The sequence below is a fragment of the Notothenia coriiceps genome, unplaced genomic scaffold (genome assembly GCF_000735185.1).
Source record: "Notothenia coriiceps isolate Sejong01 unplaced genomic scaffold, NC01 NC01_scaffold00035581, whole genome shotgun sequence".
Classification (NCBI taxonomy): Eukaryota; Metazoa; Chordata; class Actinopteri; order Perciformes; family Nototheniidae; genus Notothenia; species Notothenia coriiceps.
Window position 1 is genome coordinate 9,765 of NW_011368282.1, and position 13,842 is coordinate 23,606.

At 42.2% G+C, this 13,842-nt stretch overlaps 1 protein-coding gene across 1 annotated transcript in view; it reads left to right on the plus strand.

Moving 5' to 3' along the window:
- Positions 1 to 13,842, plus strand: part of LOC104963073 (protein sidekick-1-like) — a 72,717-nt gene that overhangs the window by 1,954 nt on the left and 56,921 nt on the right. The window contains exons 2-4 of the mRNA XM_010791622.1: positions 6,224 to 6,380; positions 11,682 to 11,788; positions 12,896 to 13,043. Of these exons, the coding sequence (XP_010789924.1) occupies positions 6,224 to 6,380; positions 11,682 to 11,788; positions 12,896 to 13,043 (412 nt within the window). The remainder of the gene's footprint in view (positions 1 to 6,223; positions 6,381 to 11,681; positions 11,789 to 12,895; positions 13,044 to 13,842) is intronic.

Genomic DNA, 13,842 nt, shown 5'->3' on the forward strand with positions numbered 1-13,842 from the left:
TACATACATATATACATATACACACACACACACACACACACACACACACACACACACACACACACACACACACACACACACACACACACACAAACATACATACATACATACATACAGGTACATACATACATACATACATACATACATACATACATACATACATACATACATACATACATACATACATACATGCATACAGTTACACTGACATTAGATTTGTATCCACAGTTTTGGTTAACATCTGGCATATGCTACCTCTAAAGAAAATTACACACTGGCAAGTCACTAAATGAGCACAGTCCAAATTGGATAATGATCATATTTAATTTAATAAAGTATTTAATCGGTACATTTCTTTCACCTGCTATTGGACCTGCGTCACACACCACTGAATATGAATGGGACTTCGGGCTGAAACAGCTGCAATTTGCCTATTTTCCAAATGTGTTTCTCCTTGACAGCCTTTTGTTGCAGAGATATTTTAAGAAAAGTCTGTAATTCTCATTGCATTGTATTGTCTTTGACAAAAAGAAGCAAGCACATTCACAAGCAAAGTCAAGCACCTTGAACGTCTGTATTTTTGGCCTCAGCTTGTATCTACTCGTGTGCTTTTTGAGTGCGTGTGTGACGTTTTATCTCTCCTGCTCTGACATCTGCCAATCAGCACATCAGGATCAGTCAGTCGTCTGTCACCTCCTCACAGACAGCTGTCAGTCCAAACTAGTGGAGACCATGATTGGAGCAGGCAAGGAAGAAGCTGGGAGGAGGGAGCTGTGATTGGCTGTCTGAGCAGGAAGAGAGGTTGAAGGGTGTTATCCGGCCTTCAGTGAGAGATGCTTTGTTCTCTTTTGAATCTGACACTCAGTAGTCAATTGAAACAGCTGCAAACTTGAAAAGCCACGAGTTAAACTCCTGATCAAAGGTCTACACTCACATCCTGGTTTCCACACCTACTATTCTCCTACATCTAGCAGTGGATGAACCAGAGGAAGCATTCAGCTCTCTCTTGCAGGCTTTTCTACTGTTTTCTGTCCAGGATTGTAGTCCGGAAAAAAACTCATTTCCCGACAGACACTTTGTCTGACAGTTCAGCTGATCCTGTTGGGATCAGTGTCTGAGCTGCAGCCGCTTTGACTTTATCATCATGAAAGACAGCAGGTGTTTTGTGCTTAAGTGTCATCTTGTTTGCTCCGTAGATTCCTTCAGTTAAAGCTCTCAAATGGACGAGAGACAACGAGTCGTCTATCTGTTGTGTTTACTAACCACAGGGAAACACATTAAGACTGATTATAGTCAGGATTCAGGCATCACCACTGATCTTATAAATTGGTTCCCTTCCGGTGTATACCAGCTGCTGTTGACATTCAGGAGATACAATCATACTGTGACAACATGTCTCCTCATCATCATTTGTCTCTCTGTAAAGTTGCTGCCCATCGTTCACATTAGGTTTACTTTGTTTGACTTGTACGACTGGAATGGGAACTGTCAACATCCATTGGCAGGAAAAATGGTTTGGAAAAGATAAAACTGCGCTGCGTGCCCAGAGAGAGAATTATATTCATCAGCTTTCAGGTCAGAGCCCCTGCTCACCTGAAATTCACCTCACTCTTGTGAAGTTCACCGTCCGACAGCCCTCTCTGCAGAGTGATGTTGCCCTCGTCTCTCTCAATCCAGCATTTCAACTACACTTTGCATTTTCTTTAGTTTAAGGCAGGGTGTTTTTTTTGCGAAGAGCAGAATAATTTAGCTTGACGAAACTGTTTTGGTGAATGTTTATTTTTGATTTGATGTCGGAACATTTCAAATATGTGTGTTCCAATTGGATTTCTAGGCTGCCTCACAAAGTGACGCTTATCATACTCTAGCTGTTTTGTAGAGTGTTCCATGTACTCAGCGTCAATATGTGACCCCTTCTGAAAGTCTACACTTAAACAATAATAATAATAATAGCTTAGATTTATATAGTGCCTTTCATGGGACCCAAGGTCGCTTTACAGAGAAAAACAGGAACAATAAACAATGGGCATTTTGTTGAAACTATCCAATTGTGAGTGTCCAGTCGTCTTAATTGTTCTCCTATACTGTATACAATATACCAACAGCATCACAGACAATTAAACGTATACAATTCAGATGCATTTGTGATGTATTTATGCTCGACTTATCTGAACTCTTACATTGGAAATGAAACCTAATTTCTCAGCCCAATTGTTCAATTAATTAGCCTGTTTTCCGACCCTATTTTTCCGACTGCTAGCAACACGCCAAAATGTGAAACTCATAATTCTTTCTCTGCCGCCTCACACACTGTCCGTCCAATTAGATGTTTTTAAATGCCTGCTGGAACTAGTGCTGGCAGACTTATTAGATTACAAAGGGAGTAGAACTCATTTGCACCCCATAATCAAATAGATTGCTGTTACCATGGGAGTAAAAACTGCCTAGCTTGCCATTTTTAACCGCTTATTCATAGAAAATGTAGGTGTAATAAAAGAGTCTGATTTAGTTTATTTTCTCCCCTTGAACCTCATGCATCAAGAAGGCATAGAGAGCGAGAGACACACACACAGAGAGCGAGAGAGAGAGAGAGAGAGAGACACACACACTATCAGTGAATCAGTATTCATAGTCTACAGCCAGCTCTGCCAGCCCTGTCTCACAGTAGGGGTTCAGCTCTATGAAGATAAAGTGATTTTTCTGGAATGAGTGACCCTAATTCTGACCCACCACACACACACACACACACACACACACACACACACACACACACACACACACACACACACACACACACACACACACACACACACACACACACCGCACGTACACACATTTCCGATAATTAATCAGGCACTGTTGGAATCAGATCAGCGGTTCAACTTCAGTTTTATCCCCGCTCTCTCACTCATGTCAGTGCTCTGAAAAGCATTTACACCACAGGGTTCCCCATGCCAAGCTGAATGCAAACCAAACACCTATGGGTTTTTTGGACCACCTAAATGTAACACTTCCAACACAAAGTAATCAAACCTGTACCCCTGCTGTTACCAGTTAGACGGCACCTTGACCTCATACCCAGCCAGAGAAAATCTCACACCAGCTGCTGCAGTAAAAGTCTGGATTCATTTTGGGATGTTTTAATGCAGCACGGTGTAAGAATAATGATCGTTACTGGACCATTTGTAAAGGACAAGTCATTAAGGGACTCATTTCAATCACACTCACTGTAAAAGTGCAGAGGGACAAAGAGGAGAGAGGGTGACATCGTAGTGGACGATCAGCCCTGGAGCAGCAACCCTGGTCCTCTCCTCCCTCTCCCCTCTATCAGCACTCATCTCCTCGGCAAATTGAATTCCTCCCCAGAATCTGCCTAAGCAGCTCCATGAGACCAGCCCCCGGGGAGCGGGGACACGCACATGTCGCGTCAGCCGAGAAGTGTGTGTTTGAATCTGCCTCTTGACTCTCCTGTCACATTTGGAGGCCGATCTCTCTGTTAGGCGACATTCCTCCCCAAAACACAAAAAGCAAAGACCTTGAGCTGCCACAGAGATGGACCGAGGGGCAACATGAGACAGGAGACAGACAGACAGGTGGTCGGTTGGTTCGGTACAACTGGCAAGGAAGACAGACAGGTTAGGAAGAGGGGGGGAATGTGAGGGAGTGGCAAGCTGATTTGAAGTGACAGAGAGACAGACATCGGGGGAAGAGAGGGAGACAGACGACAGCAGTGAGTGAAACGGGCTGTTAGCTGACCTTGCTCCTCTCAGATGTGCTGTTCTATATCTCTATCTGTACTTCCTAATGGACTCCCTTTATAGTAGACTGAGGTTTAAATGGCCGTGAGGAGTAGAGGGCGCTGGGGAGGGGATTCGATGTGCAGCTGTTCAAGGTATGAAGAAAGTTGTAGATAAGTGGAATGGATGGAGGGGCAACTTGTTATTTGTACAGTACGCTCATGAGCCAACCTTTATAATTTAGGGTCTCATTGTGGAAGCTGAAAAGGCTGCATCTCTACTGCTCACTCTCTCACACACACACACACACACACACACACACACACACACACACACACACACACACACACACACACACACACACACACACACACACACACACACACACACACACACACACACACACACACACACTCTCTCTCTCACTTATACACATAGGCAGGCAGCGGTGAGTTATTGTGCTGGTCAGCAGTTTGACATTGGAGTCTGCACTGCCAGCCATCGTCTGTAGAAACGGAATATTCCAAATAAATCCTTACACTCACATGCACGCTCACACACCGTTTCTTTCTTTCTCTCTCTTATACTCACCAACACACACAGATACACACACCCACCGCGCAGACTGCTGTATAAATCTATCATAGATGGAACACTTCCCTCTTGTGCTCAGAGCAGGCAGCAATCAATCTGAAAAGAGACCGGGGGAGAGAGAGGGGGAAACAGTGGAAAGCAGAGAAAGAGAAGCAGGGAAGAAAAAGTGGCCCTGAGACATCTGCAGGGAATAAGGAGGGAAAGAGGGACGAAATGAAATGGCTGGAGGAGACAGAGAACTGAGAAAGTTGAATTGGCAGGGAGGAGAGAAGATTGAGTTGACAGGAGCAGGAGAGAGAGAAAGAGAGAATGTAAAGCTCTGCCTCAGAGTTATGGACCTGTCCATACATACTGTAGCAAGCAGATAAGCCTGCCCCCTTCTAACCCAGCTGGTGCGTGTATGTGTGTGTAAATGGTTGATGGTTTCAATAAATCTTTGTGTCTCCATCCCCCCTCACCGTACACCGTACACCCAGATGCTGATTTTTGTTTAGTGGATCCAGGCCCCAACAGATGCTGACAGGTCCTTTAGCTAGTTGCCGTGGACACACACTTTAGCCTTAATGCTGTGTGCTGGGGAGCCAGGTCTGAGCACCTGAGCCAAGAGTTAAAGACTGGATGCCATTGTTTAGACAGCAGCTGCAGCCCAGCCATTCAGCAAATGCACCTTGCAAGTCAAAGCCAGCGATTCAGCAGCCTTATCAGAAGCAGCAGCGACGGTACAGCGAGTAAAATATGGTTTGTAAGTGAGAAAACATCGTGTCTCAATAATAACAAGTGAGCTGGAGGGGAAGAACCATTGTTGAAAGGTTATGTTCTTAACATGCCACTAGCGTGAGTGAGCGTGACTTTATCCGGTTTGATTACATCACACCTGAACGATAGGATGTCCAACCTTGTTATACATTTGGGTTGAGAGTGAGTGTGAAACATTGTTTGACCTTTCTCTTCGTACAAAGCCTTAAGTGCAATATACACTGGCATTTGATACAATTCAACCGATGCCAGCAGCACACAGCAGATGCTCGGTGCAGACAGAAGACGTAGTCAAGTTACAGTGTGTTGTTCCAGGGAGTAAATGTGATAAAATTGCTGCTTTTCTGGTCCATTGATGCGCGTCAATGGGAAATAGGACATGCTGACACTGTGATTCATGCTGCTGGTGTGTGGGCTTACATGGAAAACAATAGGGGCGAGTGTTTTGACATATGTCATATGCCATATGTGTTTGCTACCTTAAAGATGCACCATTAATCCTGGGTATAATTGAATCCTATTGAAAACACATAATACTATAGAGAGTAATAGAAGATATATAGCCTTTCTTTAAACAGGAAGATTTTGATATGTTTCAGGAGGTTCTTGCACTGTTATTATTTATACTTATATTTATCTTTTTGAATAATATGAGTTGTTCCCTATGCAGTACATGTTATGACAGCAGGAATAGTGGTGATAAATGTTTTATTGGACCTCACTAATGGAGTGGGGGATTTCCACTGAAAGTCCTGGTAAATCTGGTTAGATGAGTCTCTGCAGAGTTTGGTACGCCCACTTTACTCTTACCGTTACTAATGATGATATAAGAGAGAGTCATAGAGGTGAGAAGGGCAAAGTCTTGGGTGCAGGAGTAGGTAAGAAGAAGATGTGAATGAATACAGTTAGTAGTTAGGCAGTGCAGTTTATCATAGCATGTGCAGACTCCAGTATTTCACTTTGAAGCAAACATGTCTGTACGTTGTTCGTGCCAAGGACAAACCACGAATGGAATTCTATGTTTTCATTGTTTCGGTGCATGAATACAGATTACATTTGCTCAAATGTCCAAGCGTGACTAATGCAGTGTTTTTCATATAACAAAAATAACATATTTTCCTCTCTGTCTCTGTCAGAGGTGGCTCCCTACCTGCGAGGGGCTGGGCGGGGGCAGCAGGTGGTGTTGGAGGGGAATAGGCTGGTGCTGACCTGCCTGGCTGGAGGCAGCTGGCCCCTGCAGTACCGCTGGACCTTCAACAACATTAACGTCACGGACTGGGCCCCGCAGTACAGGTCAGTTATCTCCGATGCCTGGTTAGGGGTCTGACTTTCTTCTTCCTGTACTTTCTCCTAATTCTGAGAATCTTCTGTGTGTCCAGTGATGCCTGTAGCATTTAAAAACAACGCAAGAGTTGGCCTTAAGTGATGGAGTGCATTTAGAGAAGGTCAGAACATTTAGACGTTGGAGCCAAAGTGAGATTAATAATTACATTTGCATCATAAATATGTATACGGTCTGGGGAAAGAAGAGGAGAACTAATCAATACGTCTGAGCATTTTCTCTGCTATTCTCTCTTTACCTCTCTTCAATTTCTTCTTCTCCTCCTCCCCTGCCACTCTCTGCGTGTTGTCTGGTAAGAGCTAAGCAATCCCTCTAAGCAAAATTGCAGCTGTGAAACAAAATAGTTTTTCGCATCATGCAGAAATAGAGGGGATCTTGGGGATCCTTACACGCTGAGGGAGGGACAGGTCGAGCCAGCATTTGTAGGATTCTCTGTCTGAGCCAGGAAGCGTTGTGTAGCTCGGATCTGCTCTCAGAGATCTGGCTAGTTTAGCTTGGTGAGGCCAGGGCTGTTCTGAAATGCCAGGCTGCAGTGTGTGTGTGTGTGTGTGTGTGTGTGTGTGTGTGTGTGTGTGTGTGTGTGTGTGTGTGTGTGTGTGTGTGTGTGTGTGAGAGTGAGTGAATGGGTTCTACATTTAAGCAGGTTCTCCACTATTCAAAGTAAGTCTGCACATTATTGGAAAAAACTGACATCGCGATTTCCCCCCCCCTAAAAACATCCGGTTGAATATAGTTACAAAAATACCAATTGTATTGCATTAAAGTTCAAGAAAGCATGGTTTGCGGGAAAAAAAACGGTCTTTTGTAACATGGCGTGTTTGAGTTAATTTGCCTACTTAAAAAAGTCCAAAAAAATAAATTAATCGCACGTCCTACGATGTGAATATCGCGCATGCGCATATCGCGATTATCGCCTAGACACGATATATATTGTGCAGCCCTATTTCAAAGTGTTATTGGTTAGATATCCGGCTCCTTGTACATTTAGACCTTTTGTTTAAGCTTATTGTGTCCTGATGGATTGGTTTGGCAGGTGCCTTTCATGGTACAGTAGTTTCCTTAAACTGTGTGTGTGTGTGTGTGTGTGTGTGTGTGTGTGTGTGTGTGTGTGTGTGTGTGTGTGTGTGTGTGTGTGTGTGTGTTTATTTTACAATTACACCTTCGACTTGGCTTCCACATTTCAGGTTCGGGAACATGTAGGGTTTGAGCCAAGTGAGAGAGCATTGTTCTTGTCTAACTGATGGCTAATACGTGGTAACTTTGCCCTTTTCGGTAATAAAGTTCATAACTATTTAGAAGCTGGATTGGCAGTATTTGCCCTTTTAGAAACAAATGACTCTCTCTGCCTCCTTTTTGTTGTATACATTTAAGAGCATTTGAGAGTCCTTTTTTTATTTTGCTGTTAGATTTTTATTTTATTTAGGTTTTTTTATTTAGGATATCTTGTTTTTTTCATATTCCACAAAGTTTGAATATCTTTAACAATGTAACGTGCAAAGCTATGAAAGGGTGTACTTGTGTCAGTATTATCACTTTGTTCATCGCAATGATTTCTCATACAACAGTAGTACCGTAGTTATTGTGGCAGGCTTACGTGTGTGTGTTGTTCAGAATAACACACACCTTTCAACACCCTCTGTTTAGAGTGTAGTCTAATTGATCTTATTTTACCTCCTATATCTCATGTGTAATGTACTGGACAGCAAATAATTCAGATGAGCAGCGCTGCAAATGAAAATGATTAACATTTATGGAAACTTCAGTTAAGTTTCCTTGTTCTCAGTTCAGCTCCATAAATCTGTCCTTTTTTACACATAGTAAGTTCCAATGAAATAATGATTTGGTAAGTTTGTCTTGCATAACGCTAGAGTGTTTGCTTTGTTGCAGTGTTGTAGTCAAGTCACCAATTCACAAGTCCAAGTCACTCTCGAGTCACCACTCTTCGAGTCCGAGTCCAAGTCCAAGTCACCAAGGGAGTGTCCGAGTCGAGTCCGAGTCATCATTACCTATGTTCGAGTCCGAGTCCAAGTCCGAGTCACCTAAGAAGAGTCCGAGTCATCATTACCTGTGTTCGAGTCCGAGTCCAAGTCTGAGTCACCTAACAAGAGTCCGAGTCACAAGTCTTCATGTATTAATCTTCGTGGATATATGTGTTGAAATGTAGCTGCTCCTCTACATTGCTTTTTTCCTGTCATGTTATACTAATCTGTCTANTTATTATTGTAAATGACCTTTAATATGTCTAACTATATTTAAAATGAGTTACCTTTTAGAGAAGTGATTATATTTGTATGCTAATATTGTTCTATGGTAAAGTTTTCGTTTTGCACTTTTATTTTGATAGTAATAAGATCGGGACTTTTACCGTTTAAATTGGTTTACTGATAAAGATTTAGCCCCAGAAAGCACATGGCTACTTAGCATGCAAAATTACATCATTCTGCATGTTAAGTAGCCATGTGCTTTCGTGTTGGCTGAATCTTTATTTATTGATTAGATCACGTTACTCTGATGATAGTGTTCAAAACAGCCATGTCTGAACTCGATCCTTGTGTAATGTGTTACGGAGCCTTCTCTTCAATACTGTTTCCAAATAACGAGCATTTTGCGCTGCTCTTTTCCAATGTGGAAGCAGAATGTGTGAAAGCATACAGGACCATGCGGGGTGTGTCTCTAGACAGCTCTAGACTGGAATAGCGGGGCCCAGTCCGTGAACTCGCCTCACAGGTGCACATGCCAGGATAGAGGACATCAGACTCCAGAGAAAACTTGCTCAAGTCCGAGTCCAAGTCAGAGCGTCAATGTTCAAGTCGAGTCCGAGTCATCATGGGGGCAAAAATTCACGAGTCTGAGTCCAAGTCAGCGTACGCGAGAATTCACGAGTCCGAGTCACGTCAATCAGTGCGCGAGTCCGAGTCGAGTCACGAGTCCCGAAAATCGGCACTCGAGTCTGACTCGAGTCCGAGTCCAGGACTCGAGTACTCCATCTCTGCTTTGTTGACTAAGCTACAGTATCTTCAACAGTTTTGGGGAACAATTTACGGTATTTCTCACAGTCTTTCTTTTTTCAGCAATTCTTTTTATAAGCTGCCTTAATTATTCTATCCCACATTGAATACTGTTTGACAAACTGGTCGTTTGCTTGTGCCACAAGCCTGAAACCCATAGAACAGCTGTACAAGAGGGCTATCAAGGTGTTTGACAGAAAGCCATATTCATACCACCAGTTTTGACAATCTAAGTCTTTTAGAAGTATGTGCTTTATTTATAAATGTTTACATGGACTAGCCCCCCCTCCATTAGCGGAATTCATCCACAAAACACACACTGGACGCTGCACTAGGTCGGAAACCAGAGGAGAATGTGAAGTCCACCGTAGACGGACCACTTTTGGACAAAATGTCCTCTCCATTAAAGGCAGCTCATTGTGGAATAGCCTCCCAACTGAGATACGGGATTGTCCCACTCTCAATAGCTTCAAAAGTTAACTGAAAGAATGGATGAGAAACAAACAGACGTGTGAGCACCCCTAAATGCACTTTAACACAGGGGTATCTCCTCTTGCACTTTATGCATCTCTTGTATCTTCTCTTGCACTTTATATGTCGTTGCTGTTATATTGTATTACCATGCCATAAATACTTGTGTATACTGCTCTTGCACTTTTTGCATGGCATGTATTTTGTTCTTACAATGTTTGTCAAATGTAAATTTCTTAAATGTTTTTATGTGAGGGACTGCGGATGGAAATGAGCTAAAAGCTAAATCTGGCACTGTTACGCTTGACACATTTGAATGTTTTAAGTGTTCATAACGGTGCATTGTCCCTGCGAAATAAACGATTAACTAAATTGGGCTGCTAACATTTTGGCAACTGCTTCCTTATTCAAACACATTGGTGGACACAATGACTCACATCTAACCTTTATGTTCAAATTGTAATTACATGACTAAAACGCACTAAGTGTAATGTTAAATGGTGCAGTCTTCTGTATTGACACACGTATTCAAAGGATTTCACATCACAAAATCAGACAATATAGAATTACATCTGGTCATATGAGGGCACGGATTGATGCCACAGGGAGGTTTTGGTCAATTTGTGCTGAGGCTGTCTTATTGGAAAAACCTAATTGAAATGATTCTTATCTCAAATCAAAGGGGCAATTTGACTTCACACTCAGGCCTGAGACTGTGTCAGATACATTTACTGAGAAATGATTGAATCGATTTGAACCTAACAACATTTAAGTTTGTGTTATATAACGGAAAACTTGTTGGGATTGAAAAAGAATAAAGTGACAGCCCTGTCTGCACACGCCTTTTAAAGATCGAATGAAACACGAACACAGAGAGAGAGAGATGCAGTGTCCAATATCAAAATATGTTTCACGTTGAGAGTCGCTGTGTTACGTATCATTCCTGATTCAAATGGACTCGTGTGTGAGTCTTTGTATGTGTGTGTACTTGTGTGTGGGTTTGTGTGTGTTGGCAGCTTTCACTGACAGCCTGGGAGTTAAATTATTGGCTGTCCTGGTATTCATAATGAGCCCCAAAACGATTTTACTGTTTCTATCCCGGTTTGCGTGTAACATGTGTGTGTGCATGTGCGAGTGTGTGTACATGGGTTTGTGTGTTTGTCCAGCATGGCACCAACCTAGATCTTATGCCAAGCTTCCCATTAGCAAAGCACAGTCCATTAAAACCCCATTAACAACCACTCTCAGTAAAAAAAAAAACCATCCCCGTTCAAAAACATTCTCACACTCAACGCACACACACACATACTGTACATATTCCCCACTTATGCGATTGGGGAACTTTGACAACATTAGACCCAATCCAATTTCCAATCAAGGTCATCAAAGAGAGGAGTCCATATATGTGGAGAAAAAAACTCAACTTTATTTATCTTGATTGGTCTCTGAAAATCACTCCAACATTTCCTTTCTCTTCTGAAATAACCCTTTCACCTCAACATTTAACCCACAGCTGGTTTCACGTGGCACTTTTAAAAGCTTGAATAGTTAAAAATTGAAGTTGACTTGTTCTCTCTGTAATAAGCCAACGTCCTTGGGTTTCAAATCCAAGTTATTCCAATTGGAAAATTAATGAGCAGGTTTTTAAAAAGTTGTTTTTGACAAGTTCTAATGACCCTACGTGAGTCTAGAAGGTCATGTTAATACTGTTTATGTATAGTATGGAGATGAAAACACACTCATCATGCTCTCTATGTGTCTCTCCATGTTCAGGTTGGCCCTCCCGTCTCTGAAGAGGACGGATGCTGGCCTGTATCAGTGTATGGTGAGGAACAGGATGGGAGCCGTCATACACAGGAAGACAGAGGTGCAGGTGGCCTGTGAGTACCAGTGTTCACTCCATTTGAATAACACCAACTCACAAGGCTCTTTTTAATGACAGGATGCTGGTTCTCAGGGAAACGTTCCCAGCGGCAAGAAGCAGCCTCACTCTTAAAGTCTAACTATAATCCCAATTAGTCATCAATATTTGCAGCCAGAAATAGCGGCAACAGGAATTTATTGCAAATATTACAATGGGAAGATGCTCTAAACATGCAATTACATTTTTGTTGGGTTTTAGTGTTTCAATGTAATACTTGGAAAGTATTTAGGCTCCAAAACACTGATCATAAACTGAACACAAAAAGTAAACACAGATTCCATTTTTAAACCCAATGGCCCAGTCACAACAGCATTTAGAGCTGGAAGTCAGTTCATTTAATCAATTCAATGCAATCAGTGGATTGGCTCCCTGGGGCGCAGTATTATGTGTGTGAATTCCAACACACCAATTTCATCTGTTGAAAGAATGCCATGTTTACAGTGCATACTTTTTTAGGAAACAGAGCCAGATTAAAAAAATGAAGTCAGATAGTAAGGCTACCAGGCTACAAAGACACCTTGGAAAAACTGTTAAAACGTATTGTCCTGCTTTAGACCAAGCTAACTACTTGCTAACTTACCAATAAATCTATATATTCAATTAGATATTGTCCAATCCTGAAAACTAAATACAAGGGCACATAACAGCCAAGTATAGAAAGACATCCTCGGAGCTTTTGTGGGTGAATAGCTGCACCCGCTAGCTTTTTAGTGGTGGCTCAGTCAGTAGGGGCTTGGACTGTGAGTCGTAGGGTCGCCGGTTCAAGTCCCCGATCAGGCCTAAAATATGGAGTGTGGACTGCTACTTGGAGAGGTGCCAGTTCACCTCCTGCCCTGCCGTGGTGCACCTTGAGATGACGTTTGTCTTTAAAGTGTGCTATATAAATCAAATGTATTATTATTATTAAGTCACACAGATGAATTAAATCCCTAAAAACCCCTAAACAAGCAGGCCTTAATGCTGCTCTTTCAAGGATTTCTTGCATTCAATTATTGTGTTTTACTGTAATTTGAAACATTCCCATATTGATATCCACTCTCTTCATACCTGCCTCCCCCTCCAGATTTGGGCACATTCTCAGCTGAGGAGCAGAGGAAGACGGCGATTCAGGGCAGACCGGCAATCATCAGCCTGCCCCCCCTCGCCTCTTTCCCCCGACCCCTCGTCACGTGGTACAAAGACGGACACAAGATAATCCCTAACAACCAAATGTAGGTGTCTCTTTCATTCTCTGCTTCTCTCTCTCTGTATCTTAGGTCTTTCTCTGCTTGGGTCTTCCTCTCCACCTTCTTCTCTCTCTTTCCATATTCTGCCAACTGGTACAAAGTGCATGTAACAAAATACCACTTGTCTGCGATAGAAAATGTAATTTTACAGTTCCTATCCCTCAGTATATTAATTAGCATTCCGACGAAGCACAGAAGTAATATTTAATCCTTGCACACCGATTGTTTTAAATAATAGCCATTTAGATCACTGACCCTTCATTAGACATCAGTACAATAGACTGGGTACATTATCAAGCGAAGATAACAGGGATTTTGTAATGAATCGTTTTCTTGTCTAATCTACAAGGTTATTAAGTAATTGCAGGTGCACAAGAGATGTTCTTTTATATTAATTTTGCAGCAGAGATATGAGGGTCCCTGGATACATTGTGTAAGCTGTAGTTCAAAGTCTTTTGTTTAATGTTGTTGTCGGGCTCCTTTGAAATGCCTGAAATTTGCATATTATTCCGTAGCCGAATCCTGTCAGTGTCGGTATTTTGAAAAATGCTCATTCAGTGGATTAATAATGTCATTATTCAGACGGAGCAGGGCAGTGTTGGTTTGTTGTGAAAGGTTTTCAGAGTTATGTGCTATGGATTTAGGCAGTTCTTAAATTATTTTTAGAATATGTACCTGTGTGGATCTACTCATCAGTGAAAATATGTGTTAGATAGAGACCTTCAGTGATTTTATTAGGCAGCTCTCACGCTCTGAGATAACAAACTCCCCATTAAGAACACTA